This window comes from Schistocerca americana, chromosome 1 (assembly GCF_021461395.2).
Source record: "Schistocerca americana isolate TAMUIC-IGC-003095 chromosome 1, iqSchAmer2.1, whole genome shotgun sequence".
Taxonomy (NCBI): Eukaryota; Metazoa; Arthropoda; class Insecta; order Orthoptera; family Acrididae; genus Schistocerca; species Schistocerca americana.
The window spans coordinates 320,459,480-320,484,229 of record NC_060119.1 but is presented as its reverse complement, the minus strand read 5'-3'; the positions used below and the strand labels follow the sequence as shown (position 1 = coordinate 320,484,229).

Below are 24,750 nucleotides of genomic sequence, written 5' to 3'. Positions count from 1 at the left end.
AGTCTCCATTCTACCCTTTCCGTTTTCCAGAATTTTGAAGTCTTCAGCAGTAACATGTTTATCCACATTATGTAGAAACACACATGATAATACAACAGAAACTAATCTACTTGTGAACAATATTACTTCTCATTGGAACATTAAAAAACAGTGTTTCATCTCTCGGGCTCAGTGTTCAATAACAACATGTCACATTGTGGCACATTTACTGTAATCCATCTTGTCTGCAGTTATACAAGTCTTATTAGATGCCATAGGTCATTAAGTAATTTGATAATCAGAATCTCCAAAGAGATGTTTGTCAACTATAATTTTACATACATGGTTTAATACTCTCAACATCAAACAGTTTTTCAATCAGTGCAGTTCATACTAACCTAGTGAAATGTTCTTCTCAGTTACATGCAGCTTGGAGGTGATGTCATGTCCCCATTTGCAGATTTTTTAAAATTAATATATTTGTGCAATTGTCTACCTCAACAGCATCATCGGGGAACGTATACAGTTCTTGTCATTTGGTCTTGGCCACTTCAAGAAATTTAATCTAATCTGATGTCTTATTTTTTTATTGTCCCATTTCTTTCCCAACTGTATTTGATACCATGATCTGAAAATTATTAATGCCTTCTGCAACACTACACTGAAAACCATGACTGGGAATAGTGACAAGATCGTCCTATTACTTTTAGCGACCTATCTTGTTTCGACTGGTACGTCAAGGAAACAATCACTAAGCAATTTTGCATATCCTTTTGATAGTTGTGCAGTTATTTTAACCATTCTGAATTCCACAGTCTCTATCTATTTTACAAAAATTTCTTCTTTGTAAAGGAAATATCATGCCACGTCTGTCATAACGTACATTTCCTTACTCTCTTAGACTGACCCACAATAACAAAAAACTGCGAGCCACGTTTCACTTCTGGCAGTTACCATTTCTGTAGTTTCATCAGTATTGAAATGTGAGATGCATCTCAGCCAGCAGATGAGATGATGAGTTGCCACTGAAATTGTACGTTACACTACGCATGAAAAAGACTTGATTATTGCTACATTACTGAGGTGTGCCTCACAAAATGTGAATTTAACTTTATGGTTTACTTTTATTGACACTAATAAAAGCATTAAAATATTTGCATTATGAAAGGATAATAGCTACTCACCATATAGCGGAGAGATGGAGTCACAGATAGGCACAACAAAAAGACTGTTAGAAAGTGAGCTTTCGGTCAACAAGCATCAAAGCACCTACATCCAACACCAACACTTATTTGTTGGGTACATCATAATCCCTGTCTTCTCTTACAGCTTTTGCCCCCCCCCCCCCCTGCAACTCCCTAAACTACCCAGAAAGTTATTCTATGCAGTTTTAACACACATCCTATTGTCCTGTCTCTTCTTCTAGTAAGTGTTTAACACATATTCTACAGAATGAGATTTTCACTCTGCAGCGGAGTGTGCGCTGATATGAAACTTCCTGGCAGATTAAAACTGTGTGCCCGACCGAGACTCGAACTCGGGACCTTTGCCTTTCGCGGGCAAGTGCTCTACCAACTGAGCTACCGAAGCACGACTCACGCCCGGTACTCACAGCTTTACTTCTGCCAGTACCTCGTCTCCTACCTTCCAAACTTTACAGAAGCTCTCCTGCGAACCTTGCAGAACTAGCACTCCTGAAAGAAAGGATATTGCGGAGACATGGCTTAGCCACAGCCTGGGGGATGTTTCCAGAATGAGATTTTCACTCTGCAGCGGAGTGTGCGCTGATATGAAACTTCCTGGCAGATTAAAACTGTGTGCCCGACCGAGACTCGAACTCGGGACCTTTGCCTCAGTTGGTAGAGCACTTGCCCGCGTAAGGCAAAGGTCCCGAGTTCGAGTCTCGGTCGGGCACACAGTTTTAATCTGCCAGGAAGTTTCATATCAGCGCACACTCCGCTGCAGAGTGAAAATCTCATTCTGGAAACATCCCCCAGGCTGTGGCTAAGCCATGTCTCCGCAATATCCTTTCTTTCAGGAGTGCTAGTTCTGCAAGGTTCGCAGGAGAGCTTCTGTAAAGTTTGGAAGGTAGGAGACGAGGTACTGGCAGAAGTAAAGCTGTGAGTACCGGGCGTGAGTCGTGCTTCGGTAGCTCAGTTGGTAGAGCACTTGCCCGCGGAAGGCAAAGGTCCCGAGTTCGAGTCTCGGTCGGGCACACAGTTTTAATCTGCCAGGAAGTTTCATATCAGCGCACACTCCGCTGCAGAGTGAAAATCTCATTCTGGAAACATCCCCCAGGCTGTGGCTAAGCCATGTCTCCGCAATATCCTTTCTTTCAGGAGTGCTAGTTCTGCAAGGTTCGCAGGAGAGCTTCTGTAAAGTTTGGAAGGTAGGAGACGAGGTACTGGCAGAAGTAAAGCTGTGAGTACCGGGCGTGAGTCGTGCTTCGGTAGCTCAGTTGGTAGAGCACTTGCCCGCGGAAGGCAAAGGTCCCGAGTTCGAGTCTCGGTCGGGCACACAGTTTTAATCTGCCAGGAAGTTTCATATCAGCGCACACTCCGCTGCAGAGTGAAAATCTCATTCTGGAAACATCCCCCAGGCTGTGGCTAAGCCATGTCTCCGCAATATCCTTTCTTTCAGGAGTGCTAGTTCTGCAAGGTTCGCAGGAGAGCTTCTGTAAAGTTTGGAAGGTAGGAGACGAGGTACTGGCAGAAGTAAAGCTGTGAGTACCGGGCGTGAGTCGTGTTTCGGTAGCTCAGTTGGTAGAGCACTTGCCCGCGGAAGGCAAAGGTCCCGAGTTCGAGTCTCGGTCGGGCACACAGTTTTAATCTGCCAGGAAGTTTCATATCAGCGCACACTCCGCTGCAGAGTGAAAATCTCATTCTGGAAACATCCCCCAGGCTGTGGCTAAGCCATGTCTCCGCAATATCCTTTCTTTCAGGAGTGCTAGTTCTGCAAGGTTCGCAGGAGAGCTTCTGTAAAGTTTGGAAGGTAGGAGACGAGGTACTGGCAGAAGTAAAGCTGTGAGTACCGGGCGTGAGTCGTGCTTCGGTAGCTCAGTTGGTAGAGCACTTGCCCGCGGAAGGCAAAGGTCCCGAGTTCGAGTCTCGGTCGGGCACACAGTTTTAATCTGCCAGGAAGTTTCATATCAGCGCACACTCCGCTGCAGAGTGAAAATCTCATTCTGGAAACATCCCCCAGGCTGTGGCTAAGCCATGTCTCCGCAATATCCTTTCTTTCAGGAGTGCTAGTTCTGCAAGGTTCGCAGGAGAGCTTCTGTAAAGTTTGGAAGGTAGGAGACGAGGTACTGGCAGAAGTAAAGCTGTGAGTACCGGGCGTGAGTCGTGCTTCGGTAGCTCAGTTGGTAGAGCACTTGCCCGCGGAAGGCAAAGGTCCCGAGTTCGAGTCTCGGTCGGGCACACAGTTTTAATCTGCCAGGAAGTTTCACATATTCTACAGTCTACATGATTTTCAGCATCCTTCTGTAATGTCAAATCTCCAAGGCTTCCTCTTCTTTTCTGGTTATACCCTCAGTTCATGATTCACTTTCACACAATATTATGCACCATATGTATATTATCATTAATTTATTTGTCAAATTAAGCTCTGACTCAAAGAAAACCATCCAATGCTTCATGATTCCACAGCACAAATTACACATGATTCAAATCACATTAATGTGACCACTACCTACATTCAACATCAACATGCAGTAACCACTCACAGATAGCAGGTGGCAGCACTAGCAGTGTGGGGTGCATAAAATGTGTCAGAGCAATTGCAGTGCACCATGGGCCATAAGTGACAGGAGTGAATGACAGCACAGAGATGTGAACAGGCAAACATGAGTGCAACTGCCGAGCAACTGACAACCCAGAGGAATCAAGAGGCCACTAACAGTGTTTCCTGAATGACTGTTCAGTGAACGTAGCTGTGTGAGGGCCTCCGCAGCAGGTGCCTGGTTCATTCACACTGACTGACTGTTGTTCATAGGCAATAAAGGCTGGAATTTGCATGCCAATACCACTACTAGACATCCATTTTCAAGTGAATCACATTTTATGTTACATTGGACAGATGGCTATTAGCATGTACAGCCCTGCAACATTCATTGGAAGAGTCCAGGCTAGAAGAGGGAGCATTATGATCTGGGGAATGTTTTTGAGGCTTTCCCTCGGAGGTGATCTCATCATTCTGGAAGGTACCAGATGATATAGATTACAACCAAAATATGTTTTCTGGAGATTTACTTGGACTGAATAAAGAGACTGAATCTCTATCAGGTAAATCTGTAGCACATTTGTGAGAAACAAACTACAGTCACTCCCAACTTTTACAGACCATTCAAAATGAATGTCATTTGAATCATGAGAAAAAATTTTAACAATTTGATAATGCCATCAATCAACAACAATGAAGGGAAAGTGTGTTCTTTAGATGTGCCTGGAGGCACTGGCATTACATTTTTGATTAACATGATATTCACAAAAGTCAGATCTGGCTGAAAAATTGCCCTTGCTGTGGCATCGTCTGACACTGCTGCCATACTTTCAGAAGGCAGGCAAACTGCTCATTCTACATTCAAACTTCCCCTGAAATTTTGTGGTTATGACACCTACAGCATCTATAATGATTCTAAGCAAAGTAATCCTGGGGGATTGCACTCTAGTTGCATGGGATCAGGTTTTGATGTCCCATAAAATATTCATCAAAGCGATAGACAGAACAATGCAAGTTTTGTGTAACAACAATATCCCTTTGAATGGCTGCACCATTTTGTTCCTGGAGACTTCTGTCAAATCTTACCATTAATCTGAAGAGGGATAAGGGCAGTTGAAGTCAAGTCATCTTTGCAAAGATTGTACCCATACCTGTATATAATAAGACTCGAACTTAAAACTAATATGAGAGTTCTGCCTTTTGGACAAGATGATAAACATATTGCTAATAGCTTCCCCAAAATAAGAAATGGCAAATTTCAAGCAACAAATGGTAAAATAAATATTAATAACATCTGTTTTGGTACCAAAAAAAGTGGAATTCATTGAAAAAGTATACCCAGATATTCGAACATGTCAAATAAGATACTTGATTGGTTTCAGGAAAGGGTGATATTGTCACCTACAAATGAGGTTTCAGGAAAGGGCTATATTGTCACTTATAAATGAACTAGTCAGTAAAGTATATGACTTCATTCTGCCAAGTCTGAGGTTCCATCACAAACTTATTACTGTGCTGACACAATCTTAGATAGAGAGTAACCAGTGGTTTACCCTCCTGAACTTTTACAAGGATTATTTTTAAAGTAAGAAAAATTTTATTTATGAATGCAAATTGTATCACAGACTACAATATGCACTTTTTTTTCGCTTTTCAACATAGTCATCATGAACATTTAAACAGTTGTCAATTCATGACAACAGCTTTTGGGTCCCAACATCAAACAACTGTACCACCTGACCATCAAACCAGTTAGTAACAGTTTCTTTCAACATGTCGTCATTTTCCAAGCACTTTCCACCAAGAAATTCCTTCAGTTTTGGAAACAGATGAAAGTCTAATGGTGCTACTCAGTGCTGCATGGTAGATGAACCATTGACTCCCAATGAAACTTGTCTAGTTACATCTTTGTTCTTGCCACAACGTAAGGCCGAGCATTGTCATGAAGCAGAGTGATGTCACCAGAGAGCAGTCCCCGTTGGCAATATTGAATAGCACACCTAAGCTTTAATAGTGTTTCACAGTACCTCTTAGCTTTTATTGTCATTCCTCTTGGAAAAAATCTAACAGAAGAATGCCTCTCCAACCCCAAAAAACCATGGCCATGATCATCTGTGTTGAAGGTTCTTGTCTGAATTTTCATGGTTTCATTGGGGAGTTTGAATGATGCCACTCACTGGATTATTGTTTATTCTCTGAAGCACAGTGCAGAATCCACATTTCATCACCGGCCACAATAAGACTCAAGAATTTGCCACCATTTTTGTCAGTAACAGTGATAAACTACTAATCTTGAAACCTGTGGAAATTTCTGAAGCAGCTCGTCAATAGTGAAGTGTCCGTTTTGGCGAAATGCATCATCAACATTTTGTGTCAGGTCATCAATCATAACAGTAGGTCATCCAAAATGTTCTTTGCCGGAACATTTGTCCTTTCTTCATTAAACAGCTTACACCATTTACACCACACATTTACACCATTCATTACATCCACACTATAAACTTCAACAACCTGGCAGTGAATATTAACAGGACGAACTTTTTCTGTGTTTAAGAACTGAGCATCAAGTGCACTTCACAATAGGTAGGATTATTCATTGGCATGGTGGCAAATGAAGCAGTATAACCATACAACCAACACTGGCAGAGACATGAAATGTATTTTTGGCATAGTGAGAGACCGGTCAAAATCAGTCGACCACAAATGGACGTCATGTGACAAGATGCGTAGACATGATGTACTGTCGGATTTTGCTTTAAATATGACCCTCTTAGGTTCTCCGATGCCACCTGGAACTTTACTGCATAAATTAATACTAAAACCAGGTGCATGCACCTACTGACCTATTTTACCAAAAAATTTAAAGCCATCCTGTATCTGCACTGAAACAAGACTCATAATAACTAATCTCTAACATTTTCTGGTCGACTGCACACTACTAACTGACCTTGGAACCAAACAAACTGTTCTGATACCAAGAATGCCAATGATGCCCACACTTACTTTTGGTATGACAATTAACAAAGCATAGGGTAGGACACTGAAATGTTGCTGGAAATGACCTAAGCGTGCATTGTTTTTCACATGGCCAGTTGTACGTAACCCTGTCACAAATGACATCAGAATGTAATGTGTTCATTTTTCCACCCAACACTGAAGAGGTTATCAATGGAGTATACAAAAGAATATTTTAAATTTACATAAATTACCTGCTAGTCCACAGTTAAAGGCTTCTTCTGGAGGCTAAATGCAACAAATTTTGTTCAGCTTTCTATACAAATATGATCACTACTGAAATTTGGAGTTAATATTCAGTGACACAACATTGTTCTCCAAGTTCTGATCATTACTCTACTCAGTGGCCTGCAAGCTAAATTACCACTATATCAGACAAGTTGACTAGTTGTAGATACTCAGTGCCACCCATGGGAAGCCATGGATTGTTAGTACGATATAATCTGGTGACTTGTATTCTTAATTTCTCCGAACATTGATGCTGTGGTAATATCATTATGACGCTTGTGTCAACTCAGACACCAATTACATAATAGAGTAATATCATATAAAGTGCAGATTATATACTTACTCTGTTTTATTAGCCTACATGTCCAGTCTGCAAATATATCCTCGGTAATGTTTCTTGTACAAAGAAAATTTAGAACTATTATACATATTACTGCTTGGATTTTTCAGGTGACTTTTTCATGGGTTAAAAAATAAAAACAAACTTGTGGTTTGTTTTCAGAAGTCCACCCAAGCTGTTGACTCCTCATCGTGCACAATACTTCAATAACTAAGTTGAAAGAAAATGACTAGACCTGTTACAGGATCATTGTGTGCAAAATGGAATCACATACTCTGCTAGAAGCCCAAAAACAAATCATAAAACTGACTTGTCAAAATTTGGGTCACTTTTTCAACAATAATTCTGTTTAAATTAATGCAACATACCTTGTCATCACTGGAGGCCAGCAGCAAATCCAGCCAGGGATAGAAGATTCCATCTTCAGATAGGCCAGCGGGATTGAAGCATGGGCCACAACACAGAAGTGCACTCATAGCTTGAAGGGCTGACAGCTGCAGCTCTGAGCATGGCTTCTCCTCTGCTGTGCTGGATGAGGATCCTGCACTTACATCTTGAGACTGCCCTGGTGATGCTAGTGGCCGACCAAAATGCCCACTCCAGCCAGAAAAAAGATTGAACAGATTTTGCCGGAGATCCCTCTTGAGCAGAGTCTGGCATGTCTCCACTACATAAAGAGAAGCCAAAGATTACCAACAGACTTAGGATACAAACAACTGGACAAGATGTTATTGTCAATCTAATCTTTACTCTGAGAGTACTACTTTTTCTTTGTTTCAGATTCTTAATGACACTTCTGTACCACTGCTTTAAAACTATACAGGATAATTATAATTAAAGTAAAACTTTCAAACTGCTGTAGAAATAACACCAATGGTCAGAATGATGTCAAATTGCAATGGAATATTATTAGAGAAGGGGAAAAATGTATGGAAGAAGAAAAATAAATAGTTACAAAATGTAGCAATAGGTGCCGCTGTAAGCATCACAATTTAATAGTGGTCGACTACAAATCACAAATGAATCATACAAGAATGCCTAAGGTGTATGTTTGATGTTAAACAAACTATACTACTCAGTGTGCATGTGTGTACAGGAGTGATACTGTTAGTTACACAAGCCCATCCACCATAGCAATGTCATACACCGCAGCAAGATCATATCGCAATGGATGGGAAAAATCTGTTTTTAATTGTCCTGAGGCCAAGAACCACATAAAAGCATCAACCACATCAGTTTTTAATTGTCCTAAGGCCAAAAACTGCATAAAAAGCATCAATCACATCAGTTTTTAACTGTCCTTTGGCCAAAAACTGCATAAAAAGCATCAATCACATTGGTTCTTAATTGTTCTGAGGCCAAAAATCACATAAAAAGTCTCAATCAAAATCAAATTGGATTATTAATTTCCATGTGACTGCTGCAAAACATGTTCAATATGCTGTTCACCATTTTCTGCAACAAGTTGAAATTGAGAAACAGCATGTTCCACAACTGATCAAAGTGTTTCCAGGGTCATGTTCAGAATATGCTGTGCAATGTGTGCCTTCAATGCAGCTAAATTTGCAATCGGAACATTGAACACATCATCTTCCAGATAGCCCGACAGCTAGAAGTCACACAGATTAAGATCAGGTGATTGGGACGGCAACGCGGTAGGGAAATGGCGGCTGATAATTCTAGCATTTCCAAAATGGCACTTCAGCAGCTGCTTAACTGGATTTGCAATGTGTGGAGGTCCACCATCTTGCATAAAAATGATCCCATTCACACAGCCACACTTTTGGAGAGCTGGAATGACACAGTTGCACAAAAGACACTCACAGAACTTACCAGTGATGGTACATGTAACAGGACAGGAAGCACCTGTCTCTTGGAAAAAATATGGCCCGGTGATAAATGATGCCGTATACCCACATAACACAGTGACCTTTTACAATGAAGTGGTACTGGTTGATTTATATGTGGATTTTCCATTGCTCATATTTGACAATTCTGTGTACTGACATATCCTACCAGATGGAAGTGGGCTCCATCTGTCCACAAAATCTTCCACGGCATGGCCAATCATTGTTCACTTCCATGCGAGCAAGAAATTCTAAAGCAAATGTCTCTCTAGCTGGCAGGTCAACAGGAAGCAACTTGTGCACATGGGTGATTCTGAATGGATAGCAAAGAAGGATGTTTTGTAGGATTTTACGCACCATGCTCACAGATATGCCCAAGCGCACTACATGTTTGCGCACCACTACTCATATCCTCCTGCACTGCTGTGGCCACTGCTTCCACTGACACCGAATCAATTCGTTTCCTCCCTCTGCCAAGTTGCACACCAAAAGAACCTGTCAATTCGAATTTCCAAATCATTTTCCACAGACCCAAGGCAGTCATCGGACCAACACCTTTTTTTCAAACACTTCAGTGTCCGGAACATCTGCAGAGTGACTTGTGTATTATTCTTGTAATACAGCTTTACAAGCAGACCACAATCCTGCATTGAGATAGTCATCGCGAATCTTGCAGACGTGAAGGGAGGAAAAGCCGTGTACTGGGCGTGTTTTTACCAACTTCAATGGGTCATGTGCACGACATGTGTTTTCATTTAGGTATTCTGAAACATACAGAGCCATCTATTGATCAATTTTCACACTATTTATTTTTTCTGCCATACATGTTACCTCTTCTCCGATAACATTCTTGTTGCAATCCGACGTCATTCTGACAAGTGGTGTTATTTCTACAGTATTTTGAAAGTTTACTTTAATTATAATCACCCTGTATAAAACAAGAGACAGAAATATCCATGGACTTCACATTAGTAATAAACCCACATTCCTCTACTTCATGCGACTCCTTAGAGCTGCCTTCAACAGCACTTTTTTTTTCTTCTCTAGTTGACACAGAACAGATCAAGTTGTAGTTCAGGCAACAATGTTAAACACATAGTGTGTCAAGAATTGATAAAAGAAACATGAAATTAAAAAAAAAAAAACCATGAAAATAGTGAAAGGTGTCCTTGAAGATGATCATTGTGACCATAAGGTTGTCCACATGAGTATTCTGATTTTTGATAAATGATTTGAATATGTGAAAAATTTCTGAGAACTGTGTCTCTGATTACTTAGCAGACTAACAGAGGCAGGAATGATTTTTTTGAAATAAAGATGTTTCTATTGAAACCTCTGTCAGAGATTTAAATCAGACATGAAATCACAGTACAGCTGGAAAAAAAATTTCTCACAATCTATAAATCATTTTAATGAATTTAGTCACTTAGACAAAAACCTTGCAGAAGAACAAAACCCACCAACAGTTGCTCAGGGTTGGATCATAAAGTTTCTGTGAGTATTTGTGCATGCCAGAAATTTTATACCCCAAGTCCATGCAAATACAGTTTGGATGTATTATCTCAGGCTTCCTATTATTCAGGCATGAACCTACCAGACTTCAACTTATTTCCCAAATTGGACAAAACCTTCCTTGGAAGAGCTGTCTGATCCCATTACCTAAGCCATTCAAAAGTAATCAATATATTGTTCCTTGAATCAAATAACAAAATATTCCAGAAGCTGGAATTAAGTTATTGAGAATGAGGGTGACTATACTGAAGGACTGGAGTATCTCACACATATTGATGCCTAACATCATTGCAGTTCAAAGCACAGAAGTGCAGTGAGTTCAGCAGTTGCCTGGCTTGAGCTAATATGAACAAACCAATTTTTGTGAGGTATTTGGGATGAAGTATGAGTACAAATTCTGTAATTGGCAGATTAGGGCAGTTGTATGCATTAACAACTAGAGTTGGAATAAGAAACACAAAACTAGCATTACAAAAATAAGCTTCCAGCGAGCTACGGGTACGATTAAAGTATGATGGCAAGCTGAAAAGTAATGCCTCGAAATATTTTATGTGAAAACTCTTAAAGATTTCTGAATAAAACAAAAGTTATTAACATGCTACAACTTTATTCTTCATGTCTAAATATTTATTTCTCATCAGTCATTGTTAGAGTCACTGTAGAATGTTTGACTTTGTTGACTAAAATGTTCTTTAAGTTTTGGAAGCAGCTGAAAATTGGCTTTGGCCAAGTTGGGACTGTATGGAGGATGAGCGATGACACTGGACACAAGGCTTCAGACTGTTGCAGATGTCACATGCTCAGGTGTGGTCTCTTATTGTCATGCTGAAGGAGACTATTCTCCATGTGTGGATGAACTCTTCAAATTCTACAGCAAGCTGTTTCTCATGCACCAACAAAATTACTTTACATATTACCATATTATGTGGTACTGTTTGGAGCCCTACAGGAGCAGAAGGCTGCAAATATTCTGACATAAAGAATAAAGATCTAGACTGTTCATAATATTTGTTTTAATCAAAAACCTCAAAACTCATTGTTGTAGGAAATATTTTTTATACTGTGCAGTTCTTTGAAGGTACTGTGATTTTGCACAGTCAATGGAGCTCTTAACTGATTTGATGTGGCCTACTGAGATTTCCTCTTCTGTGCCAATCTCTTCACCCCAATCACTGTCCCCTGTTACAACTTTTGCCCCCCTGCAAGTTATTCTATGAAGTTTTAATACATGTCCCATTGTCTTGCCTCTTTTTCTAGCCAGTGTTTGACACATATTCCTCTCCCCACTGATTCTGCGGTCTTATTGACCAAAAAAATTTTAGCATCCTTCTGTTAATGTCATTTCAAATACATTCTTTTCTTTTCTGGTTGTAACTCAGATGATGATCCACTTCCACACAACACTATGCACCATACATATATTCTCACGAATTTATTTGTCAAATTAAGCTTTAACTCAAAGGAAACCACCTAATGCTTTATGATGCCATAGTACAAATTATACACAGTCCAGTCACGTTAATGTGACCAACCGAACAGGGTAACACAGTGCTTAGTACACTGGACTTGCAATCGGGAGGATGACAGTTCAAACCCACATCCCGAGTTCCTGATTTAGGCTTAAGGCAAATGCTGGGATGGTTCCTTCAAAAGGGAATGGCCACTTTCCTTCTCTGTCAACGGGACATTAAACTCTAATCTCCTCCATTAATGCAACCAAGACCTATGTTCGATATCAACGAGCAATAACAACTCACAGATGGGAGGTGGCAGCACTAGCAGAGGAGGGTGCATAAAACTTGTCAGGTAAATTGCAGTGACAGGAGTGATTGACAGCTGCATATATGTGTAGAGGCAAACAGGTGTGCAACTGCTGAGCAACTGACCAATTCAGATGAACCAAGGTGTTACCAACAGTGTTTCCTGAATGACCATTCAGTGAATGTAGCTGTGTGCGGGCCTCTGCACAATGTGCCTGGTTCATGCATCCATGCTGACTGTTGTTCATTGGCTTCAAAGGCTAGAATTTGCACACTAGTACCACAACTAGACATCCACTGAATGGTGACAGGTGGCCTTTTCAGATTAATCACATATTACTCTCCATCAGAAGACAGTTGTTGGGATGTATGGCCTTGCAGCAGTCTTTGGAAGGGGCCAGGCAAGGGTATGGAGAGTTATGATCTGCAGAAAGTTATTGTGGGATTCCCTGGGAGATGATTTCATCATTCTGGAAGGCACAACAGCTCAACATGAGTGTGCATCTATTCTGGGGACCATGTCCACCCATACATGCAGTTTGTTTTTCCTTGACATGATGGCTTCTACCAGCATGATAATGCAATATGTCACACAGCTTGCAGTGTACGTATGTGGTTTCAAGAACACCAGGATGAGTTTACCTTTTCCTCTGGCCACCAAATTTTCTGGATTTAGAAACAATTGTGAATCTGTGGGAGCACCTTGATCGGACTGTTTGTGCCATGGATCTTCAACCGACAAACTTTGCATAGCTGGTTATGGTACTCAAGTCAGCAGGCTTTGCATCCCTGATGGTGCCTTCCAGAACTTCACTAACACTCTTCCTGCACAGCTCACTGCAGTCCATGCTGCAAAAGGTGGTAATCCAGGCTGCTGACAGGTGGCCCAATTAATGTGACTGGCTAGTGTATTTCGTGATATATATGAAAGTTGTTAGCATTAATTGTGATTGTTGTTGTTGTGGTCTTCAGTCCAGAGACTGGTTTGATACAGCTCTCCATGCCATACAGTAAAGCATGAACTGTTAACTTGAGAAATATACTACCTATGAGAAATATATTACCTGTGCTTATTTGATGACTTAAGTGATTTTCACGACTCAATTTTTACTGATCTCTTAAATAAAAATTTGTTTTTTACTGTTTCCCAGTACAAGTAGGCTGCTGAAGATGGGCCAAACTTTAGTTAATATTCTTGCTTAATTGCAAAACCAAATTGTGGAAACTCAAATCTACATTATTAGTCCCGTTTTATTTCCCACTTTTCCTGTAACCTGCGTCTCTGATGAACCTGTGTTTGGAATCGCTTTCCCTCCCTTCAGTGCCCTTTGAAGGAAAACCATCATCATCTTTATCCCAACGAATGAATTTTAAGCGATTCTGAAAACTTAGGAGATGCAATTCAATTTGTAAATTTGTGTGTCTACCAACCCCACTTAAAAAGAACGAAGGTGTGCGGAGGAGGGTTTCATGACTCACTGACAATGAGGTCATTAGAGATTAAGTATATAACTCCAATCAGTTGAAGGATGGGGAAGAAAACCATAGGATATATTAAAAAAAAAAAAAAAAAATTCCAGCATTTGCCTTAATCATTGAGCAAAAGCATGGAAAACCTAAATTTGGTTTGCAGGATGGTAATTTTAATTATCATAACACCAAATATGTGTCCAGTGTACTAGCCACTGTGCCATTTCAGCCAGCAGTCCTGCTCCAGTTGTTCCTGTTTCACTAGATGATAATTAGATGCTCATTTTCGGCTAAAACATTGTTGGTATTCATCCTGAATAAATGACATGATAAACTGCTTAGTAGTGAAACAATGATAGTAGCACATCGTTAGTAACTTTCCAAACTGCTACCTTAGTCAAATTATATGTGCTATAAAATTCTTCAAAGCAATCCTCTTAGCAGCTGGCACATCAACTCCATCACTGCTGTAGGTGCTGAAATGACATTTATAGATTTGCAACTTAGTTCTCCCTTATTTTCAAACATTTCACAATCTCATACGTTTGTCATCTAATTATTTTTGTTCTACTAGAGTTTTCTGATTACAGACATCTTCATCAGGAGTTACAGAATGATACTTTATTATTAGTTAATCAATTTTATTTTGTCATGTATTTCACTGTAGCTCACTGCATGTTAAACTTGAGTACAGTCATCTCAATACGATTATGTATGAAGTCTTTGAAAAACATTCCAGAACTACGTCCACAAACTTTTCTACATTTATCTTTTACTTATTGTGCATGGTTTCCTTCAAAATACCCTCCTCCACAATTGATACACTGCTCCCAATGTCGTTTCCAACTCCAGGAGCAGCCTTGGGACACCTCTTACTGGATTGCAGGAAGCGCCGTCTGCAAATTTTCTTTTATCTCGTCTATCATTGCAAATCTTCATCCTTTCAATGTGGTTTTCAACTTCGAAAATAAAAAAAGACCACAGGCGCCAGGTCTGGAAAGTATGGAGGATGAGGCAGCACAGTGATTTGGTTTTTGTGCAACAGTCACACACCAACAGGGATGAATGTGCAGGTGCGTATCGTGATTCAAGAGCCATGAACTGTCTCCACCACATTTCAGATCATTTTCATCTCACATTTTCTCGCAGGTGTTGCAATTCATCCTGATAGTACCACTGATTAACAGTTTGTCCCTGCGGTATTAATTCACGATGAACTAATCCTTCAAAGTCAAAGAAAACTGTCAGCATGGCTTTCACATCTGACCTGACCTGACAAGCTCTTTTTGGACTTGGACAACCTTTCCCAATCCATTGTGAAGACTGACCCTTGGTCTCAACATCATAACCATAGACCCATGTCTCATCACTAGTTATGATTCTCCTAAGGAACATCTGGTGCTCATTTGTGCAATCCAAAAGCTCTTCACAGATTGCCAGACAAAAGTTTTTCTGGTCTTGACTCGTGAGCCATAGGACAAACTTAGCGGCAACACAATACATTCCAAGATGCTGTGTCAGGATTTCATGACAACATCCAACCAAAATGTTACATTCTTCTGAAATCTCTCAATCAGTCAGTCCTATTGATTGGCACTCACAATTTTGTTGACATTCGTGACATGAGTGTCATTGGTAGATGTTGAAGAGCATCCTGAACGAGGGTCATCTTTAATCTCTGTCCAGCCACTTTTAAATCATGTGAACCATTTGTAACACTGAGTATGGCTTAAGCACTTGTCATCATAGGCTTCCTGCATCATTTGGTGTGTCTCTGTAAAGGTTTCAGTTTCATGCATAATTTAATGCAGACGCATTGTTGCTCTAACTCTGCCATCTTCAAATTTGCAAACTGTGCGACACAATGTTCTACTCAATACAGCACTGAACAATAACTAACAGACATACAACAATGAAACATCTGGCAGTTACACATTAACACAAGCATGTGCAGGGATGCCAGCCGCATTTCGCTCCAACACACCATTGGTGTGAAATTACAAATGTTCCAGAATTTTTTGAACAGATCTTGTATTTGAGTAATGTCTGAACCAGCTTGTTCTTCAGTTTTCATGAAAAAGCACATTAATTTCTTTAAAATTCAATTTTTGTGTATTGTGGAAGCCGAGATTTGTCTCATTGTGTAAGAGGCCAACATGCCATACTTTTCTAGCATCTGATCACATCAAATGAGAAGTCCACTTACTTCTTTGATGTGCAGCTTATCACTCTTACCTGTTTGCTGTCAGCTTGCCAACTCACAAAGAATAAGATGACCCTTTGAGCTAACATAATTAGTTTGGCTTAATAATGATCTATCTGTGCACTATGTATGCTTGTACTGATATGCTGTCACATCACCCTGCTTATGCATCTTTATATCAGAGGAACTACTGTGAGATCAATGGCTGTGACAGCTAACAGTAGAATATTTCTGCTAGAAACAAAATAACTGTTGAAGTATGGGCTGAGGTAGAGGGTAACAGAATGAATCAGCAACATGTATTCTTGTATCTAATTTATTATTCATTTGCTATTGCTACAACAAAGTATCTACAAAAATATGTAAATTGATAATAATACTTACATGAGAAACTTTTTATCATTTTTCTTATGAAGTTGCAGAAATGAAATTTTATATCTTTGACAGCTTGCACATCCTTGTCTGCTTCACTTTCCAAATATAGTCGGGCTCCATCAACATATTCAACAAAAGTAGGATGAAGTGACTGAGTTTCACGATCTAGCACCCACTGACTGAAATGCAAAAAAAGGACATGCTGTATAATGGAGCAGTTGTTAAGATTAGAGTAATGAAACACTGTACAAAGTGCACATACCAGTTTCCAAAGGTTCCATATTCAGCTATAAGCTCAAGGACTCTAACTAATTGCAAACGAAGAGCATCTCGTCTCCGTCTTCTTCTCATATTCTCCTGCTTTCTATCCACTGCCTCTCTTATGTACACAGATAATTCCTCCATTAGATCCCTACAAAAATAAACAAATAAGATAATTTCCATATAATCATTGTTTGATCATTTTTTGCAAAGAATGTGACATGCAAGTATTTCAATAACATTACACAATAGGACAATAACAATAAAATATTGTATTGCTACAAGCAGACTACTAATACCTTACAACTGTCTTCTCCCACCCTGCACATCAGCAAGGATGACTGTAATGCTATAAATGCATTTAGCAGAGAGATACTGTGCAGGTTTTGCAGCTTTTGGTCTTCTCTCTTTCTTATCAACTGCCATTCAATTGCACTGACAGTCCCTTTCAGTTTTCGCCAGGTACTCTTTTGTTAAGCATATCATAGACTATTTTATAAAACATATGAATAACAAGGAGGGAGTGAAAGACGGGAGTCACCGATGTGGCTCATACTGTGTGAATAGAAGCAGGTAAGTGCCCCATTTAGATATCTTGCCTGAATGGGCCATTGGAGAATAAGGAATGCCCTCTGAAGATTTTCAAGTACAATGTGAGGGATTTTTGAGCAGCTGGATGAAGTAAGCAGTATAGTGTTATGGTCTAGTACACTGATTATCAATTTGCCTGCTTGCATTCGGTTCCCACTGCTATTATATTACGTTTTACTCCCCACAATGTCATAACCTGCTGTTGTAATGTTATCATCACCACTTGTTTGTAACAGCCTCATGCATCTTGAAATCTTTCAGAATTTTGGGGGTTGACAAATGTAATTTTGTCATTCTAGTGTCACCTAGTTCGATATCTTTCCTCCAAATTTGAAGATTTTTCTCTCTCTCACTGAGCTGGGGAATTGTTATTTTAATAATGAGAGCTTCCACTTTGGATGGCTGTCAGTGATAGTGAAGGTAACCAAAATATAAGAGAAATATTTGCTAGGATTGTAATCACTGTCAATCACATTTGTACTTGGAGAAGGAACCTGTTATAAATAAAATAAGACTGCATGTAGTGCATCTACATCTATATGGGTACTTCGAGAGAGAGAGAGAGAGAGAGAGAGAGAGAGAGAGAGAGAGAGAGAGAGAATCCACACGCCTCATCAAAAAGATTTTGTTCCTAAGGTTCAGTGTATAGTGTCAAATGTTCATCACTTACTATGAAATTATAACTCATAATTTCAATAATATGTCCTACAATTACTTGACTGTAGCTATAGCTACAGGACCCACAGATGCAGGAGGACTGTCAGTTATATACCTTCTGCTTTACAAATTGAAAAAGTGTATTTAAGAGCAATGGTGAATTTTTTTCATCAGAAGTTATAGTTTCAATGTTTTCCCCTGTCACTTCACTGATAGAAAATTCTTGTTGAGCTTTCATTTTCCAATAAAATAATGTGTTTTCACAGAAAATCAGCACAAATACACAGCACTGTGCTGTTCGCAACTGTAGATACTGTTACAAACTTTTGGAAAATAGGTACAGTAAGGGTCAAGTATAGGGGATTTAAAACAGCTGACAGAGCCAGAGCCACAGAGATAAAAAAGATGAGAGAAAGTGGGGATATGATAACAACAGACTGTTGCTATTGAAGGACAGTTGAAATCAAAAATGGTCAGAAATGTAGCATTTAAACCAATTACTGTTTAAATGTATTAATTCATTAAATTTAAGTAATCATAGCTAAGCTGAATAAATTAATTTTACATATATAAATTGTAACCAGTAGGAGTGGGAATTTAATCTGAACTGACAAACTGACAGTCAGTGCACTAGACCACTGCACTGACTGATGAAGTTGTTGGATGTCCTCCTGAGGGATATTTTGTGAAATCCTGTCGGACTGAGACATTAGATTGTCAAAATCCCAAGATGGTTGGACGGCTCTGCTTATTACTCTCCAAACATTCTCATCTGGCAAGAGAACCAGCAACCTTGTTGGCCAAGATAAAAACTCCCACCATATGTGGGCAGGCACTATCCAGCTGAAATGTAAGCTCAGGATGGCTTGCCAATAAGGACAACAAAATGGGACACAGAATATAATAAATATGCTGCTGTGCTGTAAGGATGGCATGGATGATAATCAGCGGGGTCCTGCTATGAACTGAAATGGCACCTCAGACCATCAGTCCTGGCAGTCGGGTCATATGGCGGGTGACAGTCAGGTTGATATCCCAACATTGTCTTGGCATCTCCACACATCTTCGCTGGTCATCAGGACTCAGTTTGAAGCAGGACTCATCACTGGAGACAATTCTACTCTAGTCAATGAGATTCCAGGCTGAAGAAATATCTGTAAATGCACCATATTATTCCCCACTTTTCAACCTACAAAACTGTATTTTTCAAAATAATCTCCATTCAATGTGACAGCCTCATGCCACTTTACTGGGAGGGACTGTATGCCCATATGGTACCACTCTACTGACTGACATCACAACCAATGTCATGTTGCATCAATACCCTCCCCATCATCCATGTACTGCTTCCCACAGAATGTATCCTTCACGGGGCAAAACAGATGGAAGTTGGAAGGTCCAAGATCCTGGTTGCAGGGTGGATGAGGAAGAACAGTCCAATGAAGTTTTGTGAGCTGCTCTTGGGTGCAAAGACTTAAGTGAAACCTTGTTTTCTCATGGAGAAGGAGAAGTTCATTTGCATTTTTGTGATGATGAACACACTGAAGTCATTTCTACAATTTCCTGAGGGTAACACAAAACTTCAGAGTTGGTTGTTTGCGCCACGAAAGAGCACATCAAACAGAATAACTCCTTCAGAGTTCCAGAAGAGTCGGTAAGACTCACCGGAGGAGAAACACCCCTCTGAAGATGTCCAGTGTAGCTCTGGACGAAACGTTAGGAGCTGAAGAGTTTCATGGACCACGACCTTACATCCCGGAAGGTTTACCAGAAGATATTCCAGAAGACTGTTGCCATGACATGACCAGCTGAAGGTGCAGCTTTGAACTTTTTCTTTGGAGGAGAGGTGGTGTGGCACCAGTCTATGGATTGTCATTTTGTTTCTGGCTTGAAGTGATGAATCTGTATTTTATCACTTGTAATGATGTTCAACAAATATTTGCCACGATCAGCCTCGTAATGCACAAACAATTCTGCACAGATGGTTCTCCATTACTCTTTTGGCCTTCTGTTAGGTGGCAAGCGTCCCAGTAGGCACACACCTTTGAGTATGCCAACTGGTGGATAAAAGTTTCAGCACTACCAAAGAGATGGCCATTTGTGCAGTAAGATGTTTGATTGTAATCCATCAACCACCTTGAACTGAGTGTGTCTGCACATTTCAACATTGCAGAAGACTCAGCTTTGTGTGGCTGGCTGGCACACAGGAGATTAGAAAGGTTTGTTTAACCTTGTTGTGATAATGACACACACCTCATACAACAATGCACTGTACTTTTACTCACTGCTTGCATCTCAGCAGACATTCTGGAAGTGCCTAAGAATATCTACAATGCTCTGGTTTTCCACCAAAAGAAACTCAATTGCAGCTCTCTGCTCGGAACACACCTCCATTACAGACACGATTTTGAAGGCTACATATAGCGCCACGACCTACCGGACCTTCAGGAAACTATAGGGGTTCAATTGGGAATATTTCACGATGTCCCTCGTATGTTTCTGCTAAAATAAACTGGGGAAAAAGTGAGTTGCAAATATATTGAATGCCCCTTGCAGTTAGGGTTGTAAAGAGGGGTTGATGTTTGAAGAGCAGATTACATGAAACCAGACTCAAAGGGGCCACACTGTAAATAACTTTTCCCCCCTACCAAGTAAATGTCACTAACTTTACACAGATTAAATTTTTTAAAATCAATATCAACTTGGTTCAACGCTCATTAATAGTGAAACAAAGGTAATTATTCATCCAACAGTTGAGGCACTGAATTCCTCAACCAGGAAAAAAAGAATATTGAAGATATTGCTTTACTAGAATTATGGACTAGGAGACTACGAATATCAGAATTTTTTTTAACAAAGATCTTTTCTCTTGCTCTTTTTCTCCACCACTCCTTTGTATTTTTTAAATTCTTTTATATTTCTTTCTAATCATTAATAGCCAGATGATTTATTTAATATGTGCGCTCACAGGTGCAGTGCGCATGTTTAAAGCAATCTTCTGGTTTTCCATAAACATGGTATGTTACTGAAAGTCGTTTTTCCAATGGTGTTGTATCATCATAGTATCATGCTGTATCTTTTATTTAAAGAAATTACATGTTTGAACAGAAGCTTTCAAATTTGTTTTCATCATTATTTTTTCTTGCCTTGTAGGTTACTTGGCATCTTAAGCATTCTCCTGTTACTGTGCTTCTACACTTAAACTATCGCATCTTCTCTTCAAACAAGTATACTTTGTAATGTCAATGGGAAATTTTTAATACAATATAAATACCTATATGAGGAATACTCACTACTCTCCAAATACATGAAGCAAAGAGTAGCAGACAGGCACATAGAAAATGAGGATACCTACCACTCATCATCTTCTATGAGACTGTCTGCTACCCAAAACACACTATTATGCCATAGTCAAATATGTTGGGACACAAAAGTTCTAATTGATGAGTAAAAAATGTGCAAAAATGATTGGAAAACTGAGAAGCATTCTAAGTGGTAATATTATCAGAACCAACACCAACACACCCAGAACACAAATGAAATGCAAATCTTGCAATGCAGCAGTCCTAATATATGTATAAAAATTTATCAATGGTGCAGCAGCAGAGACTAAACCTGTTTGGATAAACACATAACAGACAGTAAGCTACACAATGAACATTGTTGCATTTAATTCCTATGTATGTATTGTAATATGAGGATACTGTCATTCTTAAAATAAAATTAAAATTTTACTTACAGACAAAAATTAACTTACTTCAGAGCATCTGAATTAACTTTTCCTAGAGCATGGACTGCAGCATCCCTCACATCAGGTGTTTCACATCGCAGTAAAGGAACTACCAGCTTATAAAGAGCGGCAGGAGATATATTGCTCCCAGGAGATTTATTATCATTGCGTTCCATTGTCAGACTGTCTGGGGAAGAGCTAAATAAAACAAAGAACAATAAATAAGTACTGAGAAATATTTTACTTTGCTCTTATATTTTGTGCCAGTATCCACTAAGCTAAAAACTACACTTGCCAGTCCACCAGTGGCTGTTTTACAATTAACTTCAACTGCAACTGTCAGAGTACCCACCAGTTCCACGGTAAAAACAGGAAAGATACTTTGGCTAACAAGGTTTATTAAGGAGAATTACAATATGTTAAGGCATGTAATAAAAGTTAGTTAACAAGTAGTTTACATCCAAATTTTACAATAACCTACTGAGAATGTTTTCAACATCCCTGCTGCCTACTGCCCACCACGAAAGCTGGAATGCCCACTAGTGGGCGGTACGGACCAAGCTTACTACCACTGCTACTGAGCTTGCCAAACTACCTAATTGACTACCTGCTTATGTAAACTGCTTCACAAATTACATTAAACTGCTTCTCACATTACATTAACACACTAGAGGCTAACAACACAATATAAAGGTATTAAAAACTAGTCATCTGCAAATACAGTCCTTGACTGGATTTAGCTCTGTACAAAGTTTGTGTCAACATGATGCAGAAAAATACTCTGGAGTCAATATGCTGTCTATACAATGCAGAATGATTTGCTACACCTTACTCTCAATACTAAAAACATCCCACACTAACTGCATGTTAGTGTGCTACATTGACTCCCTCACCTCCGCCTCTTATGTTGTTGGCTCCTGGACTGAGGTACAGCAAAACGACCTAATGATTGAGTATGATGTACCAGAGACTCAAGAGAATCACTCAACATTGCATGCCTTAGTGATGCAAAAGCCTCTTGTGCACTTCAAATAGGAAAAAAAGAAAAAATACCATGAAGAACAAAGTGAAATTACCAAAAGCACAGGCAATGCTGAGCCATGAAAGTAAAGCTGTGCAGCTAAAGACATAAGATTATATAAGAAAAAAGTCTTCAGTAAAACATCTTAAGTTATATATCGGCTGTAAAACTTGGACAGCATTTGTTGGAATAAGAAGTACCATTGAAGTTATACAGCAGCAAGATATTCAATACTGAGAAAAAAAGGTACAAAATAACAAATTATTATTTCCAGAACCATTTCCACAGATATTATGAAATTCTAAGATCTAAGATATATAAATGTTACACAATGGAGCACTAGCCCAACTCGATAAACCTAAATTGTAGTTTACATTCTGAACCTATTACTATCTTAATGAAATTACTAATTTTGTATCATATCAGTGCTTAACAGTAAGTAAGTTATGTTTGGTTTGTGGGGCGCTGAACTGTGCGGTCGGCAGCACCCGTATGAAGTCTCAATTTTTGTACAATCCAATTTTTGTACACATCCCATTATTAATTGGTTACCTACATAAATAAGTATGTTAGACGGTGTGAGCAAATGATTAATATCTTAATAACAGCAACTTTACTTATACTTAAGAGCGATATGCAATATGAGACACAACCACAAATCATACAATGAGGGCTATCACAACTGGAAGTCATAGTTGCTGATGAGTCTTCCAGCCCGTATAGCCATGGCCAAAGAAACTTTTCATTTCGTTTCATCCAGAGCTGCTAGGAAATCTTTGGAGCTGCTTCTGGCAATGCTGAGTCTTGCTGACTAACAAGGCAGGCTGGTCAAGTTTACACATGATCGGCAGAGATAATCATTGTCAGAGACAAAACTTAACTATCGATTGTTGCACGTCAAAGATAAAAAACTTATCTATTGATTCTGTAGAGCCACTGCCTATACACAAATATTTACATAAGAACTCCAACCATCATCCACAACAACAGAAAGGTGCCATTAAAAATCTTGTTGACACAGCCAAAAGAATTTGGATGGTGAATTAAAACATCTGAAGCAGGCTTTCAAGACAAATGGATATTCAAGCAAAGAAATAAATAGGTATCTATGAAAGACTAATAGTAGGAAAAAAGGACAACAATACACACAATGATGGAAGAGTATGGTTTCTCCTCATTTTATCAAAAAAGTAACTGATCAGTTTGCAAGATTTTACAGAAACATTACATCACAACAGTTTTTAGACCAACTAAGAAAATACGTCAACCACTCCAATCTATTAAGGACAAATGCCCTCCTCTGTCAGCAAGTGGAGCATGTGCTTGACTTGTGGAAAAGTCTACATCGGAGCTAGTTACTAAGAGAAGCGCGAGTAAAAGACTGGGGAAAAGAGGCTTTGCTGACTAGGGAAAATAGAAAAATCAGCTGTAGCACAGCAGGACATTATGAAGTGAAGTTTTCCAAAATCAAAATTTTATCTATCATGAAAAACACTCATACAAAACTACACAGAGAAGCCATCAAAATACATAACATCTACCATATATCATTTTAACAGAAAACAAGAAGCATGAAACTCGGTGATAAGTGGACAGTGGTTTTGCAGAATCAATAGATAAGTTTCTTATCCTTGACAAGCGACAAACGATAGTTAAGTTTTATCTCTGACAAAGGATATCTCTGACAAAGATTATCTCTGCTGATCACATTAAACTTGATCACACCCACTTTGCATAGTAAGTCGTTCTATAACATCCAACTTGTCAGTTGGCACGTCTTAGCATCACCAGGAACACCTCTGACGAAGTCCAATGCAGCACTGGACGAAACATCAGGGATCCAAAATTTTCTTCAATAATGGCCATACAGCCCAGAAGACTTCCTGGCAGATTAAAACTGTGTGCCCGACTGAGACTCGAACTTGGGACCTATGCCTTTCGCAGGCAAGTGCTCTACCATCTGAGCTACCGAAGCACGACTCAAGCCTGGTCCTCACAGCTTTAATTCTGCCAGTATCTCATCTCCTACCTTCCAAACTTT

At 39.5% G+C, this 24,750-nt stretch overlaps 1 protein-coding gene and 5 non-coding genes across 6 annotated transcripts in view; 5 read left to right on the top strand and 1 right to left on the bottom strand.

Annotated features, from left to right (window-relative positions):
• Positions 1–24,750, bottom strand: part of LOC124598646 (protein furry) — a 1,150,963-nt gene that overhangs the window by 1,024,248 nt on the left and 101,965 nt on the right. Inside the window, exons 19-22 of the mRNA XM_047136016.1 lie at positions 21,716–21,886; positions 16,712–16,861; positions 16,459–16,628; positions 7,651–7,949 (exon numbers count right to left, since the gene is read on the bottom strand). Of these exons, the coding sequence (XP_046991972.1) occupies positions 7,651–7,949; positions 16,459–16,628; positions 16,712–16,861; positions 21,716–21,886 (790 nt within the window). The remainder of the gene's footprint in view (positions 1–7,650; positions 7,950–16,458; positions 16,629–16,711; positions 16,862–21,715; positions 21,887–24,750) is intronic.
• On the top strand, positions 2,121–2,195 carry Trnap-cgg. Its single transcript has one exon. It is a non-coding gene; the product is annotated as a tRNA-Pro (tRNA).
• Trnap-cgg lies at positions 2,422–2,496 on the top strand. Its single transcript has one exon. It is a non-coding gene; the product is annotated as a tRNA-Pro (tRNA).
• On the top strand, positions 2,724–2,798 carry Trnap-cgg. Its single transcript has one exon. It is a non-coding gene; the product is annotated as a tRNA-Pro (tRNA).
• Trnap-cgg lies at positions 3,024–3,098 on the top strand. Its single transcript has one exon. It is a non-coding gene; the product is annotated as a tRNA-Pro (tRNA).
• On the top strand, positions 3,325–3,399 carry Trnap-cgg. Its single transcript has one exon. It is a non-coding gene; the product is annotated as a tRNA-Pro (tRNA).